This window comes from Vombatus ursinus, unplaced genomic scaffold (genome assembly GCF_900497805.2).
Source record: "Vombatus ursinus unplaced genomic scaffold, bare-nosed wombat genome assembly UNPS02009062.1, whole genome shotgun sequence".
Lineage (NCBI taxonomy): Eukaryota > Metazoa > Chordata > Mammalia > Diprotodontia > Vombatidae > Vombatus > Vombatus ursinus.
The window spans coordinates 7,702,233-7,718,077 of NW_020948840.1; the positions used below are offsets into that span (position 1 = coordinate 7,702,233).

Genomic DNA, 15,845 nt, shown 5'->3' on the forward strand with positions numbered 1-15,845 from the left:
CGGTTCCTAGACAGAAAAGAGTGCTTATGGTCACTCATAGGCCAAAGCACAGGACAGGAAAGGAGTAAACACTTTGCCCTTGATCATAGCATCTTGGAAGAACTGAAAATTTACAGGTCCTAGAAGTATCTCTGAAAACAGCTGCACAAAACCTCTGAAGCTTGGGACAGTACATTCTCCACACTGGACGCAGACCCCTACCTTAACAAAGAGTTTATAACTCAAGTAATTGGCTGGGATCATGAGCAAGCAGCGCAAAAAGAGTCAATCCATAGAATCTTACTTGGGCAACAAAGAAGATCAAAACATACAACCAGAAGAAGACAATAAAGTCAAAGCTCTTATATCCAAAGCCTCCAAGAAAAATATGAATTGGTCCCAGGCCACGGAAGAGCTCAAAAAGGATTTTGAGAAGCAAGCAAGAGAAGTAGAGGAAAAACTGAGAGTGATGCAAGAAAATCATGAAAAACAAGTCAACAGCTTGCTAAAGGAGACCCAAAAAAATACTGAAGACAATAACATCTTAAAAAATAGTCTAACCCAAATGGCTAAAGAGGTCCAAAAAGCCAATGAGGAGAAGAATGCCCTAAAAAGCAAAATTGGCCAAATGGAAAAGGAAGTCCAAAAGCTCACTGAAGAAAATAATTCCTTAAAAATTCGAATGGAGCAACTGGAAGCTAGTGACTTTATGAGAAATCAAGACATTGTAAAACAAATCCAAAAGAATGAAAAAATAGAAAACAATGTGAAATATCTCACTGAAAAAACAACTGACCTGGAAAATAGATCCAGGAGAGAGAATTTAAAAATGGTCATTCAGTGAAATAGGGGACTTTCAAGCATTCTTGATGAAAAGATCAGAGCTGAATAGAAAATTTGACTTTCAAATACATGAAGTGAAACATGAAGAGGAAAACAGGAAAGAGAAATCATAAGAGACTTATTAAGTTTGAACTGTTACATTTCTGCACGGAAAGATGATATTTGTAACTCATGAGTCCTTTGTCAGTATTAGGGTAGTTGCAGGGAAAAAAATTGTATGTATGTGTATACATATATATGTGTGTATATATATATATTATATATATATATATAGAGAGAGAGAGAGAGAGAGAGATAGACAGATAGATAGATACAGGGCACAGGGTGAGTTGAAGATGAAGGGGTGACATCTGGAGAATAAAATTAAGCGGTGAGACAGGATTATACTGGGAGGAGAAAGGGAGAGGTAGAATGGGGTAAATTATCTCACATGAAACAGACAAGAAAAGGCTTTTACAATGGAGGGGAAAGGGGGGGAAGGTGAGAGAGAATGAGTGAATCTTATTCTCATAGGATTTGGCTTAAGGAGGGAATAACATACACACTCAATTGGGTATGGAAATCTACCTTACCCTACAGGAAAATATCGGGGGAAGGGGACAAGAGAGCAGGGGGATGATAGAGGAGAGGGCAGATTGGGGGAGGGGGTAATCAGAAGCAAACACTTCTGAGGAGGGACTGAGTCAAAAGAGAATAGAATAAATGGGGGGCAGGATAGGATGAAGGGAAATATACTTAGTTTTTCACAACATGACTACTATGAAAGTGTTTTGCATGATTAAACATGTATAATCTATATAGAGTTGCTTGCCTTATCAATGAGGGTGGGTGGAGAGGGAGGAAGGGAGAAAATTTGGAACCCAAAGTTTTAAAAACGCATGTTAAAAAAAAATTGCTTTCACATGCAACTGGGAAATAAGAAATACAGGAAATGGGGTACAGAAATCTATCCTGCCCTACAGGAAAATAGAAGGCGAAGGTGATAAGAGAGGGGGGGAGAAATAGGAGGGAGGGCAGATTAGAGGAAAGGGTATATAGAATGTATGCCATCTTGGGGTGGGGGGAGGGGTGAGATGGGGACAAAATTTAGAACTCAAAATCTTGGGGAAGTGAATGTTGAGAACTAAAAATAAATAAATTTAAAAAATTTTTAAAAAATCACTTAATCTCTCTGGTCTTCAGTTTTCTCATCTGTAAAATTGAGAGAGCTGGTCTAAATGTCCTTTGAGGTGCTACCTGTGGGGAAGGAAAGCCAGTCTAGCTGAAGCAGCAAGGTACCCTAAGATAGAGACAGGAGGTGGTATGTATCAGGCAAGTCAACTCACTGCCAGCATCTTGACCACAACTTATAAAACTTATATAAATAACCAGAACCCTGAATCTAAGAGCCTTGGGAATAGCACTGCCCAGAAGACCACCGGCCTGGCTTCCAGTCTGGGCTCCAAAGCCATCATTTAGAGGAGCAATCATTATGCAGAAAGGGCCCAATTTCTTTGCTACCACCTGCACCAACTCTTGACCAATTGCAGCTATTAGCCAGGTAAGGGTGAGGAATGGCAGCAATCTCTAACTCCTAGACCACTGGTTTTGTTTCTAATCCACTTTCTGAAGCTATCATCCCAGCAAGCAATTTTTGCAGAGATGTGATCTGGCATCTACTACTGGAGAGGTGGGGTGCAGGAACCCCTGCTTCTTCATTAGTTACAGATCCTGAAGACCTGGAAAATAAAATTCTCACCACCAAAGTCCTTCACATTGTTAAATGTCAAATCCATATAGGATTATCAGTAGATTTACTCTAAGGACTGTCTGACTTGCAGATAGAACCAATATGTGTTCTTTCTCTATCTGAATATTAGGTCCTTGAGAACAGGAAGTGTCTTGTTTTTCTATTTGTATTTCCACTGTTTAGAACAGTACTTACTAAGTTAATGCTTGCTAAACGCTACTCATTCATTCTTTCTTTCATAAATCTAGGATCTTATGATTCTGACGCTGAACTTGTTCATTCCTGTCTGACTCTTCATGAGTCTTTGGGATTTTCTTGGCAAAGATGCAGAGTGGTTTGCCATTTTCTTCTTCGAAGAAACTGAGGCAAATAGGGTTAAATAAGTTACCCAGTGTCTGAGGCTGCATTTGAAATTAGATCTTCCAGACTCCAGGCCCGGTGCTCTATCCACACGCCACCCAGCTGACCCTGACTGCCCAAATTAAAAGACACAGACTTTACTACCAGTACTCTTCTTTCATACCACGTTTGGGCCATATCGGCCCATCGTTAGCTTTTCTTCTCAAAGGAAAGCGATACATTCCTAAAGCAGAAAGCTCAGAGGACAGAAAGGCAGGCTGGGTATCCCCTCCAGGAACAAGGAAGCAGGGGACAGAGCCGGGCGGGGCCACGGCAGCAGCAGCTGAGAACGGGGGGGCGGGGCCTGGGAAGCGAGGTCGCGCAAGGGGCGGGGCCGGCCGGCAGGGGGCGGGGCGGAGCACGGCGGGCCTGGCCGGGCAATGATGGCGGCTGACGGGGACTGGCAGGATTTCTATGAGTTTCAGGATTCGGCTCGGGGCCGCCTGGACCAGCAGAACCGTAACGCCGGGGCCAGGGCGCTTGACGACGAGGGAGGCGTCGGCTTCTCGGCGCTGGCGTGCGGCCTGGAGGAGAAGCTGAGCCTGTGTTTCCGCCCCTCCAGTCCGGATGCCGAGTCTCCGAGGGCGGTGGTGAGGCCAATCACGGAGAGGAGCCTCCTGCAGGAGGATGAGTGAGTGCAGGCGGGCTCGGGCTCGAGGAACCGGCGGGCAGGCGCCTCTCCCTCCTCCCCGTCCCCCGACCTAGGCCTGTGTCCGGCTCTCCCACACTCCCTCTGCTGTGCCCCAAGTGAGAGACTTGCATCCCATTCCTCCCCCTCCCCCCTCCCATCGAGTCCCTGCCTTTTCTCCCCTCCCAGACCACATCTTCCTCCCCCTCCCCCCAGACCACGCCTTCCCTAGGCCCCGCCCACCTCCTGAAGGTGCCTCGCCCCTCCCGCCCAGGTAGGCACCAGAGTCAGAATCTTTTCTCTATGGGGCCTCCAGTCTCCTTGCCCTTTCCTTCTCTTGAACCTTTAACATTCTCTTTCTGTATGTTTTTTGGATACTGAAATCCCTGCTCTTCCCAGTTCTAAATGTCAAGGTTCATGATAAAAGGGACTCGATAGGAATGCTTTAATAGAGTTATGTGTAGACATATCAAATATTTGTATCTCCTGAAGCAATCAGGGACTTACTTCATTTGAATGTTTGCATAGATAGATACATGTTTTTGTTGTTCAGCTGTTTTCAGTCATGTTTGACTCTTCCTGACCCCATTTGGAGTTTTAGCACATTTTACAGATGAGGAAACTGAGGCAAACAGGATTAAGTGACCTGCCCAGGGTCACACAACTAGTTAGTGTCTGAGGCTGGATTTGAACTTAGGAAGATGAGTTAAGAAGGATGAGGATTGAGAAAAAAACAGTTATATTCGGCAATTAAGACACTGATGAACAATTTTGAAGAGAGCAATTTTGGTTGAATGATAAAACTGAAAGACAGTAGAGAGTTAAGAAGAGAGTGAGAAGAAAAATTAAAAGTGTTGATGTATTCAGCCTTCTCATGGAATATAGCCACAAAAAGGAGGAAAGGTACGGGATAGCTAGAAAGGATGGATGGATCAGTTGAAGGGTTTTTGAGGATGGGGCGGACATAGGCATGTTTATAGACAGTTTGGAAACAGCCAGTAGACAAGGAAAGATTGAAGAGAAGCAAGAGAGTAAGAATGATAGAGGGGACAATCTGCTGGAGAAGATGAGATGGAATAGGATCACTTGTGCATGTAGAGGGGTTTGCATTGGCAAGGAGAAGGGCCGCCTATTATGTAAGGTAGGAGTGAAGGCGGAGAGAGTGGCAGAAATGAAGTGGGTGATGTGAGAAGAGAGGAGAAGAGGGAGCTCTCAGTAAGTGGCTTCAAATTTTTCAGTGAAATACGAGTTCTCAACTGAGGGTGTCTGGGCGAGGGAGGTTTGAGAAGGGATGAAAAGGTTTGGAAAAACCACTATGGTGAATGGAATAGTGAGTCAGTTAGGGAGATGTGAAAGGATTGCATTGTAGCAGTGAGGGCCCAGTTGAGTTTATGTGTCATAAGTTTGTAGTGAACCCAGTTAGCATGGTTTTATGATTTTTTTTCAACTTCATTTGTAAATAGTAAAAATGGGAGTGGATAGTAGGAACAATGGATGGTGGGAGTAATACAAGCTAAGACTTGGCTATGCAATAACAGTAATAGGATAAAGGGGCAAGGTATTGCAAAGAAAAGGACAGTGTATAGCTGAAGTGGTTCACCAAGGGTTTAGGTTGGGAAAGGATGAGAGTGTAGTCAGTGCAGAAGTGATGGCCTGGGAAAGAACTGAGGCTTAAATAATTAGTGCTTATGGTGAGAACCAAGAACAGGGTTTGGGTTTGAGGGCACATTGATATTTTATGTTAAAGTATTATAATATATACATGATAAATGAAAATATATTAAAATTATTTATTAAGTTCTTACCATGTGCCAGCCGTGCAAAGCTTTTGGAAGACATAGAGAGGGAGGGGGAAATAGAGAGAGAGAGAGACAGACAGACAGACTGACTGACTATTGATTACATTACTACCCCAGAGCAAGAGGCAGAAAGTTAGGGGGTAGCAGGAAGGTGGAGAAGTGGTTAGGTGGGTTATGAAGGTGAAGTATGATCTGGAGTCTGCCCTAGTTAGTTAAAGTGGGCTAGTTTGTATTCACTCAATTACTAAACAAGACCATTGAGCCCCAGGGCAAGAGTTCTTTAGATAAGTAAATTTCCCCACTGGGATCATGGTTTCTAAAAATCTGGGGTAGGGAAGTTTAGTCATTTTCGAATGATGCTGGGCCAGCTGAACAGAATCAAGGTAGCTAGCATTAACAGACAGATGGCCAGATGGCTGGCTGGATGTAAAGAGTATGTAGTGTGTGTGTGTGTGTGTGTGTGTGTGTGTGTGTGTGTGCGCGTGCATTTGTAGACATACACTCAACCAGCAAAAGTTGAGATTTCAACATCTACCATTGCTACTACCCAAGGGAAAGTATTTCTTCTCTCTCTACTTTTATATTCTTGTAAAAACTTTTCTATAAATTTTTAAAAGTGGTATTTATGTATGTTGGGATTATGAATGAGAGGATTGCTCCAAAGTAGTTAGTAGGGTTATCATAGAGCATGGATATGCAGCTGGAGTAGTAGAAAGAGCATTGAATTTGGAGTCAGTGACCTGGGTTTTGAATTCTGGTTTTACCTCTTATTAATTGTGTAACCCCAAGAACTTATGGCACAACTTCTCTGGATCTTGGTTTCCTCAGCTGGTTGATGAAGGAGTTGTACTCTATAACTTCTTATTTCCTTCTAGCTCTAAGTCTTTGATCCTGTAACCCATATAGTTTGGTTACATCTTGCATAATATCCTTCCAGAACAAAATTTATATCTCTCCCACCCACATAACTACTACCCCTACTTCAGGCTCTTATTACCTCTTCCCTGGACTCTTATAATGACCTCTTATTCATTTCCCCCTGCTTCCAGTCTCTGTTTCTCTCCGATTTATCCATCACATAGCTACCAAATTAATATTTCTAATACACAGTCTTATTGAATTTCTCCCTTGATCAAAAACTTTACTTGCGCCCTATGGCACTAGGATAAAATGCAAATTCAGCCTTTATGTTCCAGCCAAACAGGTCTATTATCTCTTCACTGAATTCAGTGTTTTAGCTTTCATCTCTATGGACATCTCTGGCTACTATGTCTGGAATGTTATCCTTCTGTCCCTGTCCTCCTTCCTCCACCCCCAAATGGCCCAGAAGTTAGTGTTCTCTCATTCATGAAATTACCTTGTACTTATCGTGTACCTTCCAGTAAACTATAAACTCCTTTATGATAGATATGGTTTCACTTTGGTTTTTGTGTCCCCAGGGCCTACTACAGGGTCTGGCACATAGTAGGTACTTCAAAAATGTTGTGAATGATAATAAGATTTTTTTCCCCTATAGCTAATCTGAATCATTTCAGTTCCAATTGTGTTGTCCTTACCAGAGATAGAAGAGTTGTCATTATTCTGCCACATATTTGGAAGATTCAATTTACCTTTGCTTGTCTCTATAGGCAAACTGTTCCCAATTCCTTTTTTCCCCTCATAGTCCCTAATTTCTGACTCTGGACCTTCTCCAAATATTAGTCATATCATTTTAATAAACCCTTGGCCAGTACTGAGTTATGCTTCACTCTGGGGATTATTGAAAAATCTTTAGGTAATATGTTAGACAGCTAGCCAGCTGAAAAATCAAAAGAGCCGTGACCTTTCTTTGAGGCGTGGTATCAGAGAGCTGAAGAATAGAAGGAATGGAGAGAATAAGAAGGGAAATGTGTGGGGAAGCTCCTCAGTTGTATAATTCTTGCTATGTCAAAGTAAATTCCAAAGCGAGGTGTTATTTGGGATTAGCTGAATTTTGGGTTATTCATTAAACTTCCTCCTGTGTTGACATATATAATCCCTGCTCATTGTAGTAATACTACTTTCATTACCTTTAATTCCTTACTCTCATTTTTATGTCCTATTAGCAGGATTGCTTTTGAGTATATATGTGTGTGTATGTGTGTGTATACACATACACATATATGTATATATGTATACATATACATATATGTGTGTGTGTATATATATATATATACATACACATACATATATATGAATGCAGTATTCCAGAGAATAGCAAGGAAAGAAAGTTTTCTTGAATGAGCAATGCAGAGAAATAGAAGAAAACAATAGAATGGGAAAGACAAGAGATTTCTTCAAGAAAATTAGAGATGTCCAGGGAATATTTTATGTATAAATGGGCATGATAAAAGATAAAAATGGTGGGGACTTAACAGAAGCAGAAGAAATTAAGAAGTGACAAGATACACACAAAAAATTCCCTTTACAATAAAGATCTTAACATCACTGATAACCATGACGGTGTGGTTACTGATCTAGAACCAGACATCCTGGAGAATGGAGTCAAGTGGGCCTTAGAAAGCATTGCTAACAGTAAGGCTAGGGGAGGTGACAGAATTCTACCTGAGCTATTTAAAATCCTAAAAGATAATGCTATTAAAGTATTGTGTTCATTATGCCAGTGAATCTGGATAATTAACAGTGTCCACTGGTTTGGAAAAGATTTGTTTACATTCCAATACTAAAGAAGGGCAGTGCCAGCAAATGTTCAAATTACCAAATAATTGTATTCATTTCATACCCCAGCAAGATTATGCTTAAGATTCTGCAAGCTCGGCTTTAGCAATATGTGAACTGAGAATTACCAGAAGAGCAGGCTGGTTTTTGAAGAGGTAGAGGGGCTAGAGACCAAATTGCCAACATTCACTGGATTATGGAGAAAGCAAAGGCGTTCCAGAAAAACATCTACTCCTGCTTCATTGACTACACTACAGTCTTTGACTGTGTGGATCACAACAAAATGTGGCAAGTCCTCAAAGAGATGGGAGTCCCAGATCATCTTGTTTCCTGAGGAACCTATATGCAGACCAAGAAGCAACAGTTAGGACTGAACATGAAACAACTGACTGGTTTAAGATTGAAAAAGGAATATAACAAGGCTGTATATTGTCACCTTATTTATTTAACTTATATGCAGAGTACATCATGCGAAATTCTAGGCTGGATGAATCAAAAGCTAGAATTAAGGTTGCTGGGAGAAATATCAACAATCTGAGATAATGCAAAAATACCACTCTTATGGCAGAAAGTGAAGAAGCATTACGATGTCTCCTGATGAGGGGAGTGCAAAAGCTGGCTTGAAGCTTAACATCAAGAAGTCTAAGACTTTGACAACTTGTCCCATCACTTCCTGGCAAATGGAGGGAGAAGAAATGGAAGCAGTGTCAGATATTATATTCTTGGACTCAAAGATCACTTTGGAAGGTGACTACAGCCATGAAATTAAGAGATGTTTGCTCCTTGGAAGGAAAGCTATAGCGAATCTGGACAGTATACTAAAAAGCAGAGACATAATCTTACTGGCAAAGGTCCGTTAGTCAAAGCTGTGGTTTTTCCAGTAGCATTATATGGTTGTTAGAGTTGGATTATAAAGAAAGCTGAGCACCACAGAATTGAAACTTTTGAACTGTGGTGCTGGAGAAGACTTTTCAGAGTCTCTTGGACAGCACGGAGGTCAAATCAGTCACTACTTAAAGAAATTAATTTAGGCTATTCACTGGAAGGTCAAATACAGAAGCTGGAGATTAAATACTTTGTCTACATAATAGCAAGGTAGGATTCATTGGAAAAGACCTTGATGTTGTGAAAGAATGAAGGCAAAAAGAACAGGATGGCAGAGGATGAGATGGATAGATAGTGTCATGGAAACAACAAACATGAACTTGGACAGACTTTGGGAAGTAGTGGAGGATAAAAGGGCCAGAGTTGCACACAACTGAATGACTGAGCAACAACATATGTGTATATGTGATTTTATACATTATGAATGGTATATGTGTATATATATATATGTATATATATATATATATACACCATACATACATGCGTACACACACACACACACACACACACATACACATACACAGCACTGCAATGCCAACTCAAATATCCATTATTCTTTGGGGAAGGGGAGAGGAAGGTGCATTCTTGTTACTCTTTAGACTTTAGTTGTTTGTGTGGTGTTTCTATTTCTTGTGCTTTCCTCTATTAAATGTCATCTCATTTATTTATGACTATATCTATAATGTCATCAGAGTCTTTTGTTTTTACATAATTATGTTACATGCTAAATTTTCTTTGGGTACTGAATCTTAAATTTCATCTAAGGAGGTAGCTTTAAAGATTGTTCCTTTTGTTTGAAATCACTTGGCAAATGAAGTGCTTAACCAAATATACATCCAGTGAATATTCAGAGAATTCCGATCCTAGAGGATCCTTAGAGATTCTCTATTTCACTCCCTTCATTTTAGATGGGATTGCCTAAAAGAAGGAGTGATTCTTCCTGATTAACTTACTAGTTTAATGTCTCTATAAATAAGCATAATTATGCTTGTACTATAGTAGTATATGAATTACTTGGGATAAAGTAACAATTTTTTACAATAAACCTTATAACTTCTTATATCTTAAACTTTTAATGTCTGTCATTTTGTTTCAGATGCTTGATTTACATGAGTTCACAAGATTTTGGCACATATTTTAAAATTCTTCATTATGGAATCACATTTTTGTAATGTTGCATGTTAAATGCATCTTTGATGAAAATTCCATTTTTCCAAGTCTGTCTCTTGATTTTATCCCATAGATTTTCGGTGGGTTTTAAATCAAGAGAGTTTTTAAGCTATTAAAGCTTAAAATTGAACTAAGACTTTTGGGCTGCCTTTTATTTTTCAGAGTTCATTATTCCCTCACTGGGGACAAGACTTACAGTCCCAGTGGAAGTAGAAAATCTTCCAAATATTTTTTGTAAATATTTTATAGCAATGAAGATGCCAAGATCTTTACAGGCTTACATGAACTTCTGACAGTTTGGGTATAGCTTTGAATGGAAAAAGAAGTTTCATCATTAAAAACTACCTTTCTCTAAACTTCATTACTCTAGTCTTTGTATTGTCTTATGACTCTACTCTCTCCTGATTTTCCATCTATCTCTCTGACCCCTCCTCAGTATCCTTTGCTATGTCTTCATCCAGGTCACACTCAGTAGGGTGTTCCCTAAGGCTCTGTCCTAGGCCCTCTTGTCTTCTCCCACTTGGTGATCTCATCAGCTCCCATCAGATCTACTTTCTCTCTTCTAACCTCCTATCTCCATCTTCCTATTAAACAACTTAAGTTGGATATCCCATAGAAATCTCAAACTCAGCATGTCTAAAACTGAATTCATCTTTCCCTCAAAACCTCTCCTCTTCCTAGCTTTCCTATTACTATGAAGGGTACTGCTTATTTTCCCAGTTGCCCCAGCTTGTGAACTAGGTGCTGTCTGGGCTTCTCATTTTTTGTTACTCCCATATCCAATTTGTTGCTAAATCCTCTTGATTTTTCCTTTGTAACATATGTTTCATATACCCCCTTCTTTGCTACTACATTTTTACCACCCTGTTGTGGGCCCTTATCACCTCATGCCTGGACTATTGTGGTATACTACTGATTGATCTTCCTGCCAAAAGTCTCTGCCCCTTTCCAGTCCATTCTCCACTCAGGTGACAAATTGAATTTCCTAAAACAGAGGTCTGACCATGTTATCCCTCTATTCAATAAATTTCACAGGCTTCCAATCACCTCCAAGATGATACATAAAATGAACTAGTTCTACTTCCTGTCTTTCCAGTCTTCTTCCATTTTATACCCTCCCATGTACTCTTCAATCCATTGACATTGACCTTCTTGGTGTTCCATGAACATAGCATTCCATTTCTTGGCTCTGGGAATTTTCCTGGCTGCCCTGTGCACCTGGAATGCTCTCCCTGCTCAACTTCACTTACTGACTTCCTTCAGGTCCCAACTAAAAATCCTTCCACAGGAAGTCTTTCCCAGTCCTTTTTTTTTTTAATTAATTTATTTTTAGTTTTCAACATTCACTTCAGTAAGACTTTAAGTTCCAAGTTATCTCCCCATCTCTTCCCTTCCCCCAACCCAAGATGTCATGTAAATTGATATAGACTCAACATATACATTCATATTAAATCTATTTTCACATTAGTCATGTTGTAAAGAAGAATTAGAACCAATCAGAGAAACCACAAGAAAGAAGAAATTTAAAAAAAAGAGAGAGAGAACAAATAATATGCTTTGATGTGCATTCACACTGCATAGTTCTTTTTCTGGATGTGGACAGCATTTTTCATCATGAGTCTTTTGGAGTTGTCTTAGATCTTTGCATTGCTAGGAAGAGATAAGTCTATCAAAGTTAGTCATCACACAATGTGGCTGTTACTGTGAATAATATTCTCCTGGTTCTGCTCATTTCACTCAGTATCAATTCATGTAAGTCTTTCCAGGTTTTTCTAAAGTCTGCCTGCTCATCATTTCTTATAGCACAATAGTATTCTGTTACATTCATATGCCACAATTTGTTCAACCATTCCCCAACTGATGGGCATCCCCTCAGTTTCTAATTTTTTGCCACCACAAAAAGAACTGCTATATATATTTTTGTACATGTGGGTCCTGTTCCCATTAGTTTTATCTCTTTGGGATACAGGCCTAGAAATGGTTATTGCTGAGTCAAAGGGTATGCACAGTTTTATAGCCCTTTGGGCATAGTTCCCAATTGCTCTCCAGAATGGTTGGATTAGTTCAAAACTCCACTAACAGTGCATTAGTGTTCCAGTTTTCCCACATCTTCTCCAGCATTTATCATTTTCTTGTTTTGTCATATTAGTCACTGTGATCGGTGTGATGTGGTACCTCAGAATTGTTTGATTTTCATTTCTCTAATCAATAGTGAATTAGAGCATTTTTTCATATAACTATAGATCACTTTAATTTCTTCCTCTGAAAACTGTCTGTTCATATCCTTTGACCATTTATCAGTTGGGGAATGACTTGTATTCTTATAAATTTGACTCAGTTCACTATATATTTAAAAAATGAGGCCTTTATCAGAGACACTGGTTGTAAAAATTCCTTCCCAGTTTTCTGCTTCCCTCCTAACCTTGGTTACATTGGCTTTGTTAGTACAAAAGCTTTTCAGTTTAATGTAATCAAAATTATCCATTTTGCATTTCATAATGTTCTCTATTTCTTGTTTGGTCATAAATTCTTCTGTTCTCCATAAATCTGACAGGTAAACTATTCCTTGCTCTCCTAGTTTGCTTATCGTATGAACCTTTGTATCTAAATTGTATAACCACTTTGACTCTATTTTGATATATGGTGTAAGATGTTGGTCCAGTCCTTCTTAATTCTAGTGCCTTTCCTTCACTAATTATTTATCCTGTATATAACTTGTTTGTACATATTTATTTGCTTGATGTCTCCCTTGTTAGATTGTAAGCTTTTTGAGGGCAGGGACTGTCTTTTTCCTTGCTTTATATCATCAGCTCTTAATGTAGTGCCTGGTGCATAGTAGGTGCTTAATAAATGCTTCTTGACATGATAGTATTGGTTAGCAGCCAATTTTCCTTTTTAATTGTCTTCTAACTTTTCTTTTATCTTGAAGAGGATTGTACTACACTTTAGTGGAATCAGTAACAGCTTATCCAGTTGCTAGGTCCTTTTGAAAGTCTTCACTTATTTTCTAAAGATTAATTAGGCTTTTTTGAAGCAATAATGTTGTCAGTTTTTCATTTTTGATCACTCCCTTATTCTCAAGTGTGAGATTTTGTTTTGTTGTAACCTTGAATTACCCTTGAAACATTTGACTTCTTCCCACCAATAACCTTTGTATTATTTCTAATGCTGAAGTGTACTCTTAAAAAAAAAGCATTTATTTGCTCTCCCTCTTTCCCTTCTCACCACTGGAAAGAAGAGAAAAGAAAAACAAAATTCTTGTTACAAATATTCATAATTAAGTAAAAAAGTTCCCATGTTGGCTCTGTCCAAAAATGTATTTCTTATTCTAGTGCCTTGATGGACTCATCAACTCCAAGGAGATGGATGACTTTCTATATAATTGGTCTTCTGGAATCATGATTGGTCATTATGTTGACCAGACTTCTTTATTTCAAAGTTTTATGATGTTGTTACAGTATTAGCATCAGTATAATATAGTTTTGCTCTCTTGTTTCTGCTCACTCCGGTCTGTACTAATTCATACAAATCTTCTCAATTTTCTCAGAAACCATCCCCTTCATTGTTTCTTATAGAATAGTAGTATTCCATTATATTCATATATCTTAATTTGTTCAGCCATTCATCAGTTAATGGGCACTTGCTTAAAATGCAGTTCTTTGTATTCTTTAAGAGATGTGAACTTACTTGGATCCATTTTTTTCAGTTCAAGAAAAAAATCCACTCAAATGATGAAGTGCTTTTGCCAACTATTTCATTGTGAACCTTTTTTAGTTTGACCTCAAGTTCTGAAGCTTCCTTTCCTTTTCTGCAATCTTTGCAGCTAGCACCTCAATCAGATCCTCATTCAGCTGTTCTTTCAGAATTCTTTATGTATGTTTCCTTGGAGTAATACCTGTTTTTCAAAATCCCAGTATAAGAATCATAGCAAAAGAGATCAGTGAAACATGGAAATTCAGCACTAACCTAACCAACCTTAAGAGAATGAACTTAAGCTGGGGAAATCTGATTAATCTGGTTTCATCTAGTCAAGGGTTAGATATTCTAAGTCAACCTAGTGTCCATAGAAGCATACACTCATGACCGGTACTGTCTCCAAAATGACACCATATCAATGTTATTACTTGTTCTAAATAATCTTCATATTGGGGGCAGCGAGGTGGTGCAGTGGATAGAGCTCTGGCCTTGGAGTCAGGGGGACCTGAGTTCAAATCCAGTCTCAGATACTTGACACTTACTAGCTGTGTGACCCTGGGCAAGTCACTTAACCCCAATTGCCTCACAAAAAAGCAAAAAAAAAATATATATATATATATATGTATATATACACACATAAATAAATAATCTTCATATCACTGTACCTAAGAGGATTGTTAGGAAAGTACTTTTTCAAATCTTAAAGTGTTATAAAAATATGTATTATTAAATGGTTGTGCTGGTTAGTGGCAAAAAAGGCCTAGAGTTCCTCTCTCTAAATTTCTAATCTAGTACTATTTTCATGATCTATATCTATATCTATATATATGCATATACACAGACACACACACACACACATATATACATACATATATACACATATCATAATAAATTCAGCAAGTATTTAAGTGCTTATTTTGTACTAGGGACTAGGAACACAAAGACAAAAACCAAAGAATGCCTTCCCTCAAAGAGTTTATTGGGGAGAATGACAAAGATCTTTGTAGGCAAATGGGTTGATAGTTACTGTTCTCTTTGTCACCTTTTTTGGGGGTAATAATAAGGTATGAGGGTGTGTTTTTTATTCCTTTGGTGTCTTCCCTTCTTTTATATACCTTGAGAATTGGTCTCATTATGCCCCACAAATTGTCTCCTTCATCACGGACTTCCTCTGTTTATATTTGATCTAGTCCAGTTTCTTTTCTCATCTTTATTTTCTCTGATTTTTGAGTCTAAAATCATAGGTTCATAGTCCTTGATGGTAGAAAGGGTTTGTTGTAAAAATTTTCAGGTATCTCTTCCATTTTTTAAAATGTTTCTTGCCCTCTAATTTATTCTTTTTTTTTCCTTCTTTATAACACACATTTATTTATTTTGTGTGGCAATTTTCATTTATTTATTTATTTTTTATTTATTTTTTTTTTCAATATCTACTTCCACAGGATTTTGAGTTCCAAATTTTCACCCCATCTTGCCCCTCCCCCCACCCCAAGATGGCATCATTCTAAATACCCCTTCCCCTAGACTGCCTTCCCTTCTATCGCTCCCCCGCTTCTCTTATCCCCTTCCCCTTCAAATTTCCTGTAGGGCAGGATGGATTTCTGTACCCCATTTCCTGTATTTATTTCCCAGTTGCATGTGCAAACATTTTTTTTTAAACCATGTGTTTTTAAAACTTTGGGTTCCAAATTTTCTCCCTTCCTCCCTCCCCACCCACCCTCATTGATAAGGCAAGCAACTCTATATAGATTATACATGTTTAATCATGCAAAACACTTCCATAATAGTCATGCTGTGAAAAACTAAGTATATTTCCCTTAATCCTATCCCACCCACCCATTTATTCTATTCTTTCTTTTGACCCTGTCCCTCCTCAGGAGTATTTGCTTCTGATTACTCCCTTTCCCTTCTGATTACTCCCTTTCCCAATCTGCCCTCCTCTCTATCATCCCCCTATTTTCCTGTAGGGTAAGACAGATTTCCACACCTAATTGATTGTGTATGTTATTCCCTCCTTAAG

The 15,845-nt window shown here is 38.9% G+C and overlaps 1 protein-coding gene across 3 annotated transcripts in view; it reads left to right on the forward strand.

Annotated features, from left to right (window-relative positions):
* The first annotated feature begins 3,310 nt into the window (after positions 1 to 3,310).
* FEZ2 (fasciculation and elongation protein zeta 2) overlaps positions 3,311 to 15,845 on the forward strand; it is a 62,335-nt gene continuing 49,800 nt past the window's right edge. For all 3 annotated transcript variants that reach the window (XM_027850530.1, XM_027850531.1, XM_027850533.1), the window contains exon 1: positions 3,311 to 3,581. In XM_027850530.1, the coding sequence (XP_027706331.1) occupies positions 3,331 to 3,581 (251 nt within the window). In that variant the 5' untranslated portion in view covers positions 3,311 to 3,330. The remainder of the gene's footprint in view (positions 3,582 to 15,845) is intronic.